The sequence below is a fragment of the Panthera uncia genome, chromosome E1 (genome assembly GCF_023721935.1).
Source record: "Panthera uncia isolate 11264 chromosome E1, Puncia_PCG_1.0, whole genome shotgun sequence".
Classification (NCBI taxonomy): Eukaryota; Metazoa; Chordata; class Mammalia; order Carnivora; family Felidae; genus Panthera; species Panthera uncia.
The window spans coordinates 20,059,712-20,074,839 of NC_064814.1; the positions used below are offsets into that span (position 1 = coordinate 20,059,712).

The 15,128-nt window shown below is 53.0% G+C and overlaps 2 protein-coding genes across 4 annotated transcripts in view; one reads left to right on the forward strand and one right to left on the reverse strand.

Annotated features, from left to right (window-relative positions):
• The window catches only part of ARSG (arylsulfatase G), a 68,961-nt gene extending 57,146 nt beyond the window's left edge, over positions 1-11,815 (forward strand). For 2 of the 3 annotated variants that reach the window (XM_049636397.1, XM_049636398.1), the window contains 3 exons: positions 1,154-1,274; positions 5,919-6,009; positions 9,344-11,815. In XM_049636397.1, the coding sequence (XP_049492354.1) occupies positions 1,154-1,274; positions 5,919-6,009; positions 9,344-9,618 (487 nt within the window). In that variant the 3' untranslated portion in view covers positions 9,619-11,815. The other variant, XM_049636399.1, reaches the window with a different exon arrangement.
• The window catches only part of WIPI1 (WD repeat domain, phosphoinositide interacting 1), a 30,603-nt gene continuing 26,128 nt past the window's right edge, over positions 10,654-15,128 (reverse strand). Inside the window, exons 11-13 of the mRNA XM_049636402.1 lie at positions 14,195-14,313; positions 13,648-13,748; positions 10,654-10,741 (exon numbers count right to left, since the gene is read on the reverse strand). Coding sequence (XP_049492359.1) covers positions 10,694-10,741; positions 13,648-13,748; positions 14,195-14,313 — 268 coding nt within the window. The 3' untranslated portion in view covers positions 10,654-10,693. The remainder of the gene's footprint in view (positions 10,742-13,647; positions 13,749-14,194; positions 14,314-15,128) is intronic.

Below are 15,128 nucleotides of genomic sequence, written 5' to 3' on the forward strand. Positions count from 1 at the left end.
GGTCAGAGAGAGGGAGACACAGAATCCGAAGCAGGCTCCAGGCTCTGAGCTGTCAGCACAGAGCCTGACGCGGGGCTCAAACTCACGGACTGTGAGATCATGACCTGAGCCGAAGTCGGCCGCTTAACCGACTGAGCCACTCAGGTGCCCCTAAACATTTAGTTATTCTTGAGAGAGAGAGAGAGACAGAACGTGAGCATAGGAGGGGCAGAGAGAGCGGGAGACACAGAATCCGACTCAGGCTCCAGGCTCTGGGCTGTCAGCACAGAACCCGACGCGGGGCTCGAACCCACAAACCACGAGATCATGACCTGAGCCGAAGTCGGACGCTCAACTGACTGAGTCACCCAGGTGCCCCACCATGGCATGCTAATTTTTTTTTCTAATATTTATTTTTGAGAGACAGAGCATGAGTGGGGGAGGGGCAGAGAGAGCGGGAGACACAGAATCCGACGCAGGCTCCAGGCTCTGAGCTGTCAGCACAGAGCCCGACGCGGGGCTCGAACTCACAAGCCGTGAGATCATGACCTGAACCAAAGTCGGATGATCAACCGGCTGAGCCACCCAGGTGCCCCACCATGGCATTTTAAACAAAGACTGAATATTTGTGACACAGAGACCCAGAGCAGGAATAATGCCGTGAACATTTCTCTAGCAGATACCTGTTACACATGGTTCCCTCTCAGCCAGTGGCTGTGGCCTAGCTGGTGACAGGTAGTGCCTCTTGGTTCTTAGATCCGTAGGGTAGCCCTTGTGAATAACGATGACACAAATACCATCTTCTTCTACACGTCTCATCTATGTGTTTCATCCACGTGATACCCTGTGAGGTGGGCACTATAATGATCATGCCCATTTTAGAGAATGGAAAATGGAGGCATTGAGAAGACAGGTAGGTATAACTCTGGGATTTTGAGACCCGGTAACACTTGGCCACAGAGCCTGGGTGCTAAACCACAGTGCCATTCTGCCTTTTGGAGGAGCAGAAATCCAGGTGGGACCCGAAGGAAGGACCGGCAGGCAGAGGAGGCGGACCATATGGGAGGATGTCGGTGCTCAGTCTGGGCTGGTTTGGGTGGGCCTTGACCACAGCATGGGCCAGGGAGAGAGTCCGGGAGTAGCTGGGGCCAACGCCGTCTTGTTCTTCCTGCAGTGTGCTGGACATCTTCCCCACTGTGGTGGCCCTGGCGGGGGCCAGCCTACCCCAAGACCGGCACTTTGACGGCTTGGATGCCTCTTCCGTGCTTTTTGGCTGGTCGCAGACTGGGCACCGGGTAAGTGGAGGAGGTGTGCGCCCCCCACCGGCTCTACAGGGGCTTGGGCTGCTGCTTCTCATCCGGGGCCACCTTTGTGCGAAGAGAACCATCCTGGGAACGTGCATGCCAGCGGCCCCTCCCGATCTAGCTTAAGAACCCCCGACGGATTAATCCTTTGAGACAAAGCTCTCTTTCCACCCCTCTCCCCCTCTTCCCCTGTGATCAATCCAGCTTGTCAATCCAGACTTACATTGGACAGTCTGGCTTAGAGTGGGTGTGTATAGAGGTGCTTCTTGCCCGTAACATACGATTTTTTTCCGCAATGATTTGTCTGACACATCGTAGGCCCCTGGCACATTTTTGTTGGACGGGGTGGCTGACTAGCAGAGTGACTTGGGTATTGTGGGACTCCCCTACTAGAATGGAACTTCCCGAAGGCAGGGATCTCCCCCAGAATTCTCAGTGCACCTAACTGGGCCAGCACCCAGCCGGCAGTAAATGTGCATTTGACGAAGGAATGAATGAACGTTCCCCCTGGCTCCTGGAAGGCCCGGCCTGTGGCCCTACAGCCCCTGCTCCAGCTTTGGGGTTCTGCTCCCCAGCACCCCAGGGTTCCCTCTTCATGTGCACTGAGGCATTCGTCGGCGGTGACAGCCAGGAAGTGCCGGCCCCGACGGCCTTTCCATGTCATTTCCGTGTGTTTTCCTTTCACCAAAAGGAAGAGGAAGTGGGAGGAGGGAACCCCAAGCCCCTCTGTGAGGCCCGGTGAGCACATGGCTTCTGAGTTAGGGACCCACACATCAAAGGGTCTATTTGTGTCTTCACCCGAGGTTCACATGGAAGTGACTCAAACGCGCTGCTCGGATGTGGCCCGGTGGTTTGTGACGCGGCCCCCGCCACGGAGCCCCGAGGGGGCCATCCGTGCTTCCGAGAGCGTTCCTGCAGTTTCTGGGGGTTGTCTGACGCTGCCTGAAATGCCCTCTGAGCAAGTACTGCTTCTCCCGGGACACCCAACCTTCTAGAGCTGCGCAGGCTTCCAGGCTGAGCCCCACCGCTGGGGAGCTGCAAAGAGCAGGAAGATGGTTTCCGCCTCCGGACTGGACGTTCGCAGTGTGTGACCCCGGGGGGTTATCGAAGACGTCAGTGGAGAGGTGCTCCTGAGTGTTTATCACCACGGCTACTAATAGAATCATTGGGGTCACCAGGAAGTGCTTCAAGGACTCCGGGCTCCTTGACGCGGCCGCTCCTGCCTGTGGAAGCCAGAACCTTCGCGCTCACTTCCGCTGTCAGAGGGGAGAGCGGTCCCTCTCTCTAGTTGCAGCCCTTTCTTCTGCAGAGTCATGCTCAGGGCCTAACAGTTACTGGCCTAGTGTCCGACAGGGTTGGTCCTGGCAGGGGGAGTAGAGGCAGGCCCTAACACTGGTTGGGGTTTTCGTGGGGACAGATGATGTGTGGTAAGGCGGCTGGAGTGGGGGCTGGCTTGCTCCCTGACCACACCGCAGGGCCCAGAAGGAAACAGCCACCACTTACTGCTTGCAGGAAGCTGCTGATAGTATCTTCTAGAGCAAAGGCCCTGGGGTGCTGGCACCTGCAGGCTACACCCAGCCTCCCAGAGCTCTGGATTCCCTGCAGAGGGCGTGAAGATGCTGTAGATAAGATTGTTTGGAGTTTGAGGGCAACCCAGGTAATTGTTGGCCCTGAATTGTTGGTCTTTTCTGCTCACCTGCTGAAAAGACTAGAGTAAAGCGTCCAGAATTTGCTGAACAGAGGGGAGGTCGGAGGCCGGGAGGTAGAGTGAGCACACATACAGGTCTCCGCGTGTGATTTTTTTTTTTAATTTTTATTATTTTCTATTAAAACAATGTTTTCTTAATGTTTATTTATCATTGAGAGAGAGAAAGAGAGAGACGGCACAAGTCAGGGAGGGGCAGAGAGAGAGGGGGGACACAGAATCGGAAGCAGGCTCCAGGCTCCGAGCTGTCAGCACAGAGCCCGACGCGGGGCTCGAACCCACGGACCCGTGAGATCACGACCTGAGCCGGAGTCAGAGGCTTAACTGACGGAGCCACCCAGGCGCCACCGCGTGTAGTTTTTACTAAACACAATTTGGTTGTGTTCACACTCAGGTGTGTTCTGGGCGTGCAAGGATTCTAACGGCTTAGTTTAGAAAACCATTCCAGTTTCAAGAAGCTCAGAGTAACTCCTCAGATGCTCATCTCAAAACAATATGCAAATACAGCTCAGCCATTCGGTCCTTCCCTATTTTGCAAATGAAGTAACCGCCGGGGTAAAGAGCTGAAGCCACCTAAGGCTAAGGCGTAGCTCCTTGGCACCCCCCCACCTCGCACGCCCCCGGGCCCCGCGCGGACAGGTTTAAGGGCAAGTAATGGGTCTGCAGTTTTCCTACTGTGCGGTCTTTTCACTACCCGCTTCGAGGACGGGTGGGACGTGGGGTGGTGTTGAAAATGTGCAACAGAGGCCGCCAGGCTGCCCGCTCTTGCATCCTGCTGAGCCTTCTGCTTCTCATCTTGATGGGCCCGGGTCTGGGCACCGAGGGCAACCGCAAGGCGGGGGAGGGCGCCTCAGAGATCCTGCTTCGTGCTTGCCTGACTCCCTGGTGGAAGCTGGAGTTCGTCACGTTTCCACCGGTCAAGTCGTACCTCCGCCCCGGTTGCCAACCGCCGAGGCCAAAAATTGCCCACAAAGAAGAAGGCGTCTTTAATGGCTCTTCACCTGCCAGTCCAGACTGGTCTGGGGCTGCTGTGGGTCAGAAAATGCGTGGCACCTCCCTGGAGGCCATACACCGGGGAGACCTGAGCCGGGGCTTGTCTCTGGAGCTCCATCCGATACTTCTCTTAGGGAGGCCCCTAGTGGTGAAAGACGCCATCCCCATCCGGAGTGGCTGCCCCCTTTTGGAGCTGGCTTTGCAGCCCCACCTGATGGGATTGGGGAGCCTTCCTTTTGTGGGTGTGTCGGGGGGGGGGGAGCGTTACCACATAAGCACCAGCCTCTGGGGCCTAAGGGAGCCGCTCACCTGCTTCAAACAACAAAACAGAATGAAACAAAGCAAACAGGTAAGAAAGGCAACCAAGAAGGTGCAACATGTCTGCAGAAGATAAAAGTTATCTTTGAAGTGGGGACCCACCCTGGAGAGGACCTGTCTTAGGCTGTGATTCATGTATCAGTTTGCCAACCTTCTTCCTATGTGGGTGTAAACAACGCCGTGGCCAGTCTGCACAACAAAACCCACGCCCTCCTGTTTCTGAGAGGGAGCCATCCGGAAGTTTTGCTTCCTCTTCCTCTTGGATTTTGGAAGTTGCCTCTGGTAACGCTGCACAAATATCCTGGACGTAGCAGCCCACCCTTCTGGAGTGTCTGTCACCGAGACCCAAATACTGTCAACGATTTGAACCAGCGGACCGCGACTCCCATCTTCCGGAGGTCTGAGGACCTCCTTGATGGGCGGACAGTAGGTTTTCCAAGTCCCCCCACTTTCCGCCTCCGCCAGAAGGAAACCCAGTGGCCTCCCGCAGTGAGAGGCTTGGCTTCCTGCTGGGCGGGCAGAGGAGTGAGTTTTGAGTTACGACTTCTTTTCCTGTTTGGAAGGAGCCTGCTGTCATCATGCTGGCTGGGGACCTTGCAGGGACTGTCACGAGAGCCCAGCACGGAAGCTGCAGGTGCGGGAGGGACCCCGCCCTCGGTGGCATCCTCTGAGAGCCCGGAAAAACTTGGGGGGACAGCTGTTTACTGCTCCAACAGATGTTTCTCGCTCTTTTTTTTTAATAGCCCCATGGAAACTTTGAATCACATAAGCGTCTTTGCAGTGATATATATTGGTCATGATTCATACCAGGGCGGTCTCACGCATCCAGCACCAACCCACCAACCCACCAAGGACACTGGTTGTTTATTTTCTACCGAATCCTGCCCTTGGCACGCCTGAATTCGGTGTTTCCATTCTGTAGGGCGATTCTTTCATCGATGGCCCGATGACGGGGGATTTCCTCAGTCCGAGGAGGGCAGGATTGAGTCAGGGAGTGAGGACATCTGTGTTCGGAGGTTAGGCTGTGCCCAGTTCTGCAGAAATCGCGCCGAGCTGTCCTCTCAAGGACATGCCAGCCTTGCTTGAGGGAGAGTTAGAACATTAACTGGATGCCAAGAAGCCGTGTTTCCAAGGAGCGCCCGCGTCAGAATCCCTGGGACTGTCTGTAAGCCGTGCAGATTCCCAGGCCCCATCTTGAACCTGAAGGGTGGGACACAGCCACCTGCGGCCCCGCCCTCAGGATGGTCCTGCGCCTGGTTTAGAGAACACGTACTGTGCTGCCTTGAAATTGTTCGATTTCGAACGAGGTTTCTCTCTTTCATTTTGCACCGGACCCTGCGAATTCTGCAGCTGGTACCGGGGGCCTAGGAGTCTGACCAGAGTTGCAGCCCATTCTGATTAATTAACTTGCCAAGGAGCTATTTCCTGCCCTCCCTCCCCCCCCCCCCCCCCCCCCCCCCAGCATTGGCCGGTGTGGACTACAGGCCTGTGTCTGTCAGTGTTTGGGGCCGTGGTGGGTGGGATGGACCGGCCACCGTGACAGAGAAAGGAATGCCTTCCAGGAAGCATGGGGGGCATGGCTGACGGGTTAGGAAGCTCTCTCTGCTGCTCTCTCTCAGGTGCTGTTTCACCCCAACAGTGGGGCGGCTGGAGAGTATGGAGCCCTTCAGACCGTCCGCCTGGAACAACACAAGGCCTTCTATGTCACCGGTGAGTCGGGGGCACCCACCTGGATCCACCCTCAGGCCTCCAGGGATGAGTGTGGGCTGCCCTCCCTCAGGGAGCCCTCAGCACCCCCCTCCGCCCCCCCCCCCCCACCACCCCAGGACAGGCCCTCTGCACCCACAAATACGAAAACGAGGTCTTTGTACTCTGCGCCCGAATTTCTAGCAAGCTCAGAGCTAGTCCGCACACTCACAAGAAGGACTCTCACTCCACTGTTAGGCTTTAAATGCCAGTTTGGCAGAATGTTAAATGGAAGCTTGGAGATATTTTAAGGTGTAATTTACTAGACAATAGACTGTTTCAGAGAATAGACTCTAGAGGTCTAGTTAGCAAACCGACAGAAGTCTCTCTGCTTCTTGATTCGCTCGGTGACTGTCTTAAATGTATATTTTAGAAATGTGATGCTGGGTCAGGATGGTTCTCAAAATCTTCCCAGGGGCTTCTGGCTGCGAACAGAATTCAGGCTCCTTCCATACCGGGTCGCTCGACTTTTCTGGTGTCGGTTCTCCAGGAGCAACCACCTTCTTCCTTGGCCTTCTCTCAAGATCTCTTTCAGCGTTTAGGGCCTCACATCAAATCCTAGTATCTCGGTCATAAAACTCCCTCTCATCTTCTCAGCTGGGTACGATCTGGAGAAACTCTGGTAATGATCACGTTCTGCCCTATATGCCAGCCATTGGGGTACATGTTTTATTTTCCCTACTAGTTTTTTTCTTTTTAATTTTTTTTGAACGTTTATTCAGTTTTGAGAGAGAGAGAGACAGAGCACGAGTGGGGCAGGGGCAGAGAGAGAGGGAGACACAGAATCCGAAGCAGGCTCCGGGCTCCGAGCTGTCAGCGCAGAGCCCGACTCGGGGCTCGAACTCAAGAACCGTGAGATCATAACCTGAGCCGAAGTCGGCCACTTAACTGACTGAGCCACCCAGGCGCCCCTCCCTTACTAGTTTTGAGCTCTCTGAACCCAGAGCTTTGTAAGATCTTTTATTTTTGTTGTCTTTAAGTGCTGAGCACAGTTTCTCGTGTCCCGCAGGAACCCTAAAATTTTTCTCCGAGTGAATGAAAAACGAACAAACAAAAACATAAACAAAACAAAACCAGACCCGAGACCTGGTGTGGATTTCAATTTGATTCAGTTATTTAATGTGAGAGTGTTCCAAAGCATTATATAATAAAGAACAGAAATTATTTTCCCCGAGTATAAATACGTGATCCTGAAGAAAATGTGCCATAAAAACACAAGTTCGAGTTCAGAACTTGAGGGATATTAAAAATGCCACAAGACTCTTTTGATTCTCCAAAACCTAAAATGCAAACCAGTCAGATATTTGTTATGCTTTCGGATGGAAAATTTCTAGATTACAGTCCTTACATTACATTATCTCAGAGGTATGGCTTCTCCAGGCTGAGTTAATTTCAGAAGTCAAGACCCTGCCAAAAAAGCCCTTGGGACCACAGTGCTGGAATCCTAAATGTTACTATGAAGTAATCGGACCGTTTAAAACCATCACAATCAGACAAGAATTAGGATGCCCAGGGGAGGCCTCTTCTGAGGAGTCACCAGAGTCCCGGCAGAGTTAGCACGAGGATGAGGACGACAGACATGTCAACAGCTGGGGGCCGGGGGTGGAGAGTGTGACATGTTCTGATCCCTCCCTTCCCTTCCTCTTTGGAAAGTCTGCATCCTGGTTACTTAAAGCTGCTTTTGGATAAATGAGCTGTATTGACCTCTACCTACTACATTAGATTAGAGAAAGATTTGGAGGAGGTTTCTTCACAGATTTTGAGGCGTCCCCCCCTTCTGGCTCCCTCCTTCCCAGATTTCACCCATCGATTTTCTTCCGTTGTGGGAGTCCTGAGCTCTAATACCTTGATATTCCCCCGATGCCCCAAGCCAAAGAGAGGATAGTGTTCTTGGGCCCCAGCTGCACAGACTGGGCGGTGTCCCCAGGGGAATGAAACTCTTGAACACAGACCCAACCCATGGTGACCTCTGCCTTTCAATGATCAAATTATTTTGTTTCTGCCTGCCTCCGTGATTTTCTGGTGCCTTCAATTGTTGGGGTTTTTTTCCCCTAAATTTGTTGCCTAGAATTTGTAATTGTGACCCACGTGGGGTCCTATGCAAGCTATTTCATTATTCTGTGAAGTGGAAATCTTTAATTTTTATAAGGAGTCCATCCAAACCCTTGCTCGACTGACTGCAAACCTCATGTCCCGTGCCTTTGACTGGCAATGAAGAAAAGCCAAATTCTAGGCAAAGACAGTGACTCTCAACTTTCCGCTGGCCAACCCAAATGTCAACCACGAGAGGAAAACCATTAATGAAGGGCTGTGCGACTTGCCCATTCTTCTCTCCCTGTAAGAGGAACCACTGGAGAAATTTCTCTCACACCTCAGTGAGAAGGAGCAGTTGATAAGCTTCCACCTTCTGGTTTGGCTGCTAAGAAGCTCGGGGGCAAAGTAGGTGTTCAGGAATTCCTATATTTCTTAAAAAAGATATTTTTAACTATTTATTTTTGTGTATGAGAGAGAGAGAGTATGAGCAGGGGAGGGGCCAAGAGACGGGGTGACACAGAATGTGAAGCAGGTTCCAGGCTCTGAGCTGTGAGCACAGAGCCCGACACCGGGCTCGAACTCATGAACTGCGAGATCATGACCTGAGCGAAGTCAGACGCTTAACCGACTGACCAACCCCGGCACCCCGGGGTTTCCTGTATTTCTGATGGCCGTCCTTTGCCTTGACTCCTTTTGTTGACTCAGTTGCATTACATTGATTTCTATCAGATGCCTGAACTACTTTTTGTATGGATAAGGAAAAGAGCCTGAGTCGTGACAGCTAAGGATGCCGCTCTCCATTTTTGTTCCTGCTCTCCTGAGGCTGCCTCGACAGCCAGATTCTGATTTCAACAAGAACCTCAACTACAACCCAAAGTGAAATTACTCACCTTGCCTTCCCGCCCAGTCCACCAAACTGAGTATCTCTGGTATTCCAGAAATGAATTTTCGAGGAAAAAAAAAAAAAAAAAAAAGAAAAAATCGAATTTACTCGCCAAGGGTGGAGACGGGAGATACTCGATTGGCTGCTGTGCGGGCCCTGAAGGCAAGTCCGGGAGAAGTTCCGGATCATTCTGGAAGGCAGGAGCATCCCTGGGATGAGCAGCCGGAACCCCAAGGCGCTTTCTTTGACGGGGAGAACAGTCATTCGAACATACGAGTCCCGCTCTGTTTGCCTGGATTTATAATCCATCACCTTCTCCTCTTTCCAGCACGGGGCCAAAGCTGGGTTTGATGGGGGTGTTTGCTGTCACCCCCTCTCTAGGCGGAGCCAAAGCCTGTGACGGGAAGGTCGGGCCCCCGCGGCTTCACGAGCCTCCCCTCATTTTTAACCTGGAAGAGGATGTTGCGGAAGCCGAGCCTCTAGAAGAAGGTGGTGCTGAGTACGAGCGCGTCCTGCCCGAGGTCAGACAGGTCCTGGCGGACGTGCTTGTGGACATTGCTGGTGACAAGACGTCCAGGGCGGATTACACGCGGGATCCTTCGGTGACCCCCTGCTGTGATCCCCACCGAAAGGCCTGCCGCTGTCACACCTCCTGACCCACTTCCCCCCCACTGTCCTCCCTGCATGCCGCCTTGGGAGGGGGGTGGGGACGGCTGTGCCGAGCCGTAGGGAAAGGCACACAGGCTTTGGAGTCAGGCCGGGTTCAGGCCCCGTCACTGAACCCACAGCTTTCGAGCTCATTCTGAGGACCAAGGAGGCACTATATGCAAATGACTGCCACATCATGTGACGCGGAACAGGCACTGGATGCACTTTAGTTTCCTTTCCTTTCCATGCACCCAGTTTTGCCGGTCGTTTTAGCATAGATTCATGCCAGCTGGGATCTAGGGCAGCACTTTTCCATCTTTAATACGCATACGTGTCACCTGGGATCCCTCGAGAGTGCAGATTCTGGCTCAGTAGTTGCCCGAGACGCTCCATTTCCGGGCAGCTCCTGGGGGAAATGCCCCGAGTAGCACAGGTGCAGACTAGACAAAGCTAGACGTTTCCGGGTCTCAGGGCAGGCGAGCCCACGGAGAAATCCGTGGCACTCCCTGTCTCCTCTCGTTCCCCCTTAAAGATCAAATGATGGTATTTTAAAGATTGTAAGCATTCCTTCTGCCTCCTAAAACCAGGAAGAAATGAACGTCTAAAACCTCAAAAACACATTGCCATGATTTTATTATAAGTGTCCTAAATGGGACTCCAAGGTAATAAATGATTCATTCCAATCACTGCAAAAATACTTTGCCCGGCTAAAAGCAGTCTCTCTATATGTCATATACAAGAAATACAATTCAAAGAGGTTTTCCTCTACGTACATTTTTACATGGCATATGTTTAAAAAGGATGCCCTCGTTCATATAAAGTTCCGGCTATAGACCAACGTGGTTAGTGGGCATCGACGCGATGGCTGTAACAGATTTCATATAGTCTCTCCCGTGCCTGCTGGCAACCGGGGCGGAGGAGAGTTTGGTGAGCAGTGGACCGCGTCCCGTGGCTTAAGCAGGCGGCACCTGGGATTCCTGCCCCCCTTTCTGCGCACACAACTGTACTCCATTCTTCCACCTTCCTTGTTTTCTCCACAACCACCTGACAGGGGGTGTCCTGCTTTCTGAGGTGCGCTTCTCATCATGACTGCTTCGTTTTGCCCTTCTGACTTCCACGGCACAAGATTATCTACCAAAATCAAAACAGAACGGCCTTAACTCTTTCCGGGAAGAGACTGGTAGGCAGGCTGGGTTATCAACAGATCTGTGCCCACGCGGGGTCAGCAGGGGGGGGGCTGGGCGCTGCGGATCCACGGACTGACCCTCACTCACGGCCACAGAAAGTCCACCCATCTTACTTCGGTATAGACGAGTATGGCACGGTTTCAAAAAAAACTGACTACGTCTAAAATACGTGTGTGTATGTTTATATGGGTATTGCATGTTTTTTTAAAAGGCTCATCTTACTTGTAAACACAGACTGTTAAGTCACTACTAAAGTCAGTAAATACCCTTGGTCCCAATTTGCTTACTCTTACAAGAGCAGACTAGTGTCGGAAAATATGCAGACTTGTAAAGGTTGGTGTATTGCTGAGACAAAAGCTGCTTATCTTCCTGAATACAGCGTCTTTCTAAGGTACCAGAAACGATCAATTCTCTTTCCTTTCATTGTTTATGGAGCGAAGTAAGTCCCAAGGAGATAAGAGCGATCATATCCAGGGAAGTGCGAGTATACTTAGCAAACAAAAAAGACCCACTCGAGATGACCTGTGTTCCGAAGGCAAAGGCCCAGGGAGGGCCGCACGAGATTATCTGGGCAAGCCCATGTTCTTAGTTAACTGAAAGAGAAGTGATTTTAACCAAACGGAGACTCCAAGATCCTTTCACAATCCTGGAAGTTTTTAAGGGACGTGGGTAGAGATGCGAAATCTGGACAAGATACAGAATAAAGGCAGAGAGGGGAGTCGCCCAGGATCTCCTCTCCAGTGGGACATCGTTGCCAATGAGGGCGTGAGGTGGTCCGTGTCAAGAGGACATCCCAGTGGCACTCACGCCCCTGGTCTCCGTGCGGTGCAGTGAGGTGGAGAAGGCCGTCTGCTACGATGTCAGGAGCTCTCGGAAGCATGGCCCTCTCCTCCCCGTCTGCCTCTAGGCTGGAGGGCAGGCCTGGGGTCTGGTAGGCTTCTTGACCCCTACCACCAGCTCTAGGGTCTAACAGGGGCCTCATTCAGTGATCAGTGGTCTCCCTGGCAGGAAGCCTTCCTCGAGTATAAATAAAAATCCCGGATGCAATTTAAACCAGGTTTCACTCATCGGATCCTTAAGAGGGAGACGGGACAGCCGGCTCATAGCCAGCTTCCTGGCAGTGTTTAGGTGAACAGGCCTCTTGATAGGTTCTAAGCACTCGTTTTTAAGCATCTCTCTTTTTTTTTTAAAGCTCGAGGCAAATGATCTGCACAGTGTACCTATTATTTCATGCAGGCTTTCTTTGGCAGGGGCCCATCTCCTCCATGCCAAGATCTGCAGTACCCCAATTCTGTAAGTACAAGAGCTTGTAGGGTTCACTTTGATTACTAATTAATAATCTAATAATCTTTTCGAGCAGTCACAGACTTTCACCAAAACCACTGAAATGGAACCTAATGAGGGAGTGCTCCAAACCTGGACACAGTGGGACACATCTATTCCTACGGCATCTGATCTATTCTGGTTCCTAGAAGATACAGCTGCAGGGAAATGACCACCAGCCTTTGGGGAGGCGGGGGAGGGGGGGCAGAAGAACTCCCTTTATGGCTAGTTCGGGCATGAGAACCCAAAGGCAAAACCACTGGTTTATCAGGAGGCAGGAAGCCAACAGTTGTTTTTATCCTTAGAATTGGTATTTTTAAGAACCACCGCTCTCCACGCTTAACATATAAACTACTTGTTGGCATTGTGTTTGGCAATCTGCCGATTCAAAGCCCGGAACGTAGATTTCAAGCTGCAATCTGTAAAGCCTTTATGGGAAAGCACAAAGCCAGCCCTCTAATGATGCAAAGAGGGACCCAAAACAGTCTTTTTTTTTTTTTTTTTAAGCTGACTGGGCTTATCAGATTGTCCCAAGGTTTATATAAGAAAGAAGCTAGACTTGCACCCCATCCTTTTGCAGATGGAACTTCCACGGACATGAAAGGATCAGGAGCAAACATTCTACACTAAGACCTAACGGGCTCTGAGGCAAAGCCCAAGTGGCTGCTGCTCTCTGGCCCCAGCGGGGGTCACTCAGTTGACTCTCTTAAGTCCTGGCCCGCGCACCGCTCCCATCTCTAAAGGAGTTCAGGTTCGCCCTCTGTGCCATTCGCTAACCGCAGCTCACAAGTGCGCTCTCCGTGCGTTGCTCTCAATGGAAGCTTGAGGCCTCAGAAGCTAAGACCCTGGCGGCCACCCAGGGAGAGAATCCTCTCGCTCCGGACAGGGACGCTAGAAAAAGCCAAGCTCTGCACCCAGGCAGCCCTGAGGGCTCTCGCTACCGGAACAGCTGAAGCAGGGTGCAGGGAAATGCAGGGGAGCTCTCCCCCGGGGGCTCCCACCCTCCACACGGCTGCTGGGAGCCTGGGGTCCGCCTCACCCGAGCCGGAGGAGGGTGAGGGTCTGGCTGGCTTGCAGAGAGCAGTGGCCCAGCCCCGTTAGAGCATCGTCGTTAGCAAAAAGGTGGCAGGATTCCACAGACACATCCTTAGGAGCCTCAGGAAAACAGGAGTTGATGCAGGCGTGAATTCCTGCCTCGCGAGCAGCAGAGATAGTGCTAACGAAGCCAAGTTAAGGGTTCCAGGCCTCCGGACGTAGTGAGGCCGCCGAGACCCCCCCCCCCCCCCCCCCGATTAGTATCCGGTGTTATTCTAATGCTGCCGTGTTCAGCCCGACACCTGGTGGCCAGTCTACAGGGTCTGAAGCACACGGCACGGCACGCCGTCTGTGGCTTTCTGAACGGGAGCGAGGAGGTTAGCTGTTACAGGACTAGACCACCGGGAAAGTGACCTCGCCTCGTGCGCGAGGGGAAGGTTTCCCTCCCAGCACACAGACTGGGCCGCTCTTTTAGGGATTCCTACTGCTCACAGGGGGAAATTCATTCTCGTCGTCAAGGCATACTGGTCCCGTCGCAAACTCGTGTTCAGGAATAACCTCTCCTCGGAGGGCCCCGCCGTCCTCAGAATAACCTGGAAAGCGAGAATGAGACATGAGGGAAGCCCCCCGGCCTGTTGTGATGCTCTAACCCCGGGACAGGGCCTCCAGGGAAACCATGGAGGCCACCTTTGCCTTTCAAATGGAGAGACTGCTTCCGGTGAGTCAGAATCCCCACCACTTAGGGTCTCGAAGCCCCCGGATGGGCTGACCTCGCCCACCCTTCCACCCCGGGCCCCTCCAACTTTCCACCTGTTTGCAATTCTCAAAGAGGCGAAGCCTCGACTCTACGTGTGAGGGAGACAGCCATTTTGGGCCGTGCCTGTCAGGTTTAGGGACCTGGGTTTAAAGGCTATTCTCAGGGCCGCACCTGGGGGGAAAGAAGTGGTTCGGGAAGAGTGCTCTGTTCACAGGTGACCATGAAGACAGAAGAGCTGCCGTCAGAAACGGGCCCCCCAGCCAGGCCCCCACGGCCACTCACCTGGCACGGTAGAGGCAGAAGACGTGCTTGGTCTGGCCACGGTCGCTGCATAAGACTGAGGTAATGGAGGTCTGAGGTCATTTTCTTTGTTTTCTTCTGTTGTTCCTGAGCTAAGCAAGCTAATGGCAGCAATTAAGGGGAGGGGGAGAAAAGAAAAAAGAGCTCATCACATGTGCAGGAAACTTCCAGAAGGAAAAGTACTAGGAAGCTCAGGCTTGCCCACTTGAGTTTAAAGTATGGACCTATTGGGGGTGCCTGGGGGGCTCAGTCGGGTAGGCGTCTGACTCTTGGTTTCGCATGATCTCACGGTTCGTGGGTCTGAGCCCCACATCGGGCTCTGTGCTGACAGCGTGGAGCCCGCTTGGGCTTCTCTGTCCCTTTTTCTCTGCTCCTCCCCGGCTCGTGTACTCGCCCTCTCTCTCTCAAAATAAATAAACTTTAAAAAAAAGAAAAAGGACTGATGAGTACACTGCTGGGTCACATGACCTAAACAGCGACCTCGAACTGCTGGGGTCAATCATGCAACTTCACAACGACCCCTTTCTCTTGTACTGACTGAATGAAGATTGGCCCTTTGCTCTTTCTGGTACACTCTGGCCAGGACGCTAAGACTCGCTCACAAAGGGGGGCTCCGCGGGCCAAGGGGAGGGGGCGGTGGCAGCTCGTGGGGTCCTGTCACAGCAGGAAGAGGTCGCCTTGTCAAGAGGCCACAGATGTCAGGAGAACTTTTCAATTCCCTTTGGCCCACATTTTGGAGCTCCCAGTATGTACGAGGGAACGTGTGAGGAGGAAAGGGCCGTATGAAATCATTCTGCTTCTTCAAGTGCACATTACGCATCTCAGCAACTCTTCCAGAAGCCTACAGCGTGGCAAGGGTGCCTGACGTGGAGCCCAGCGAGGAGCGGGTGCCCACTCGAAGCGGGCCACCGAGAAC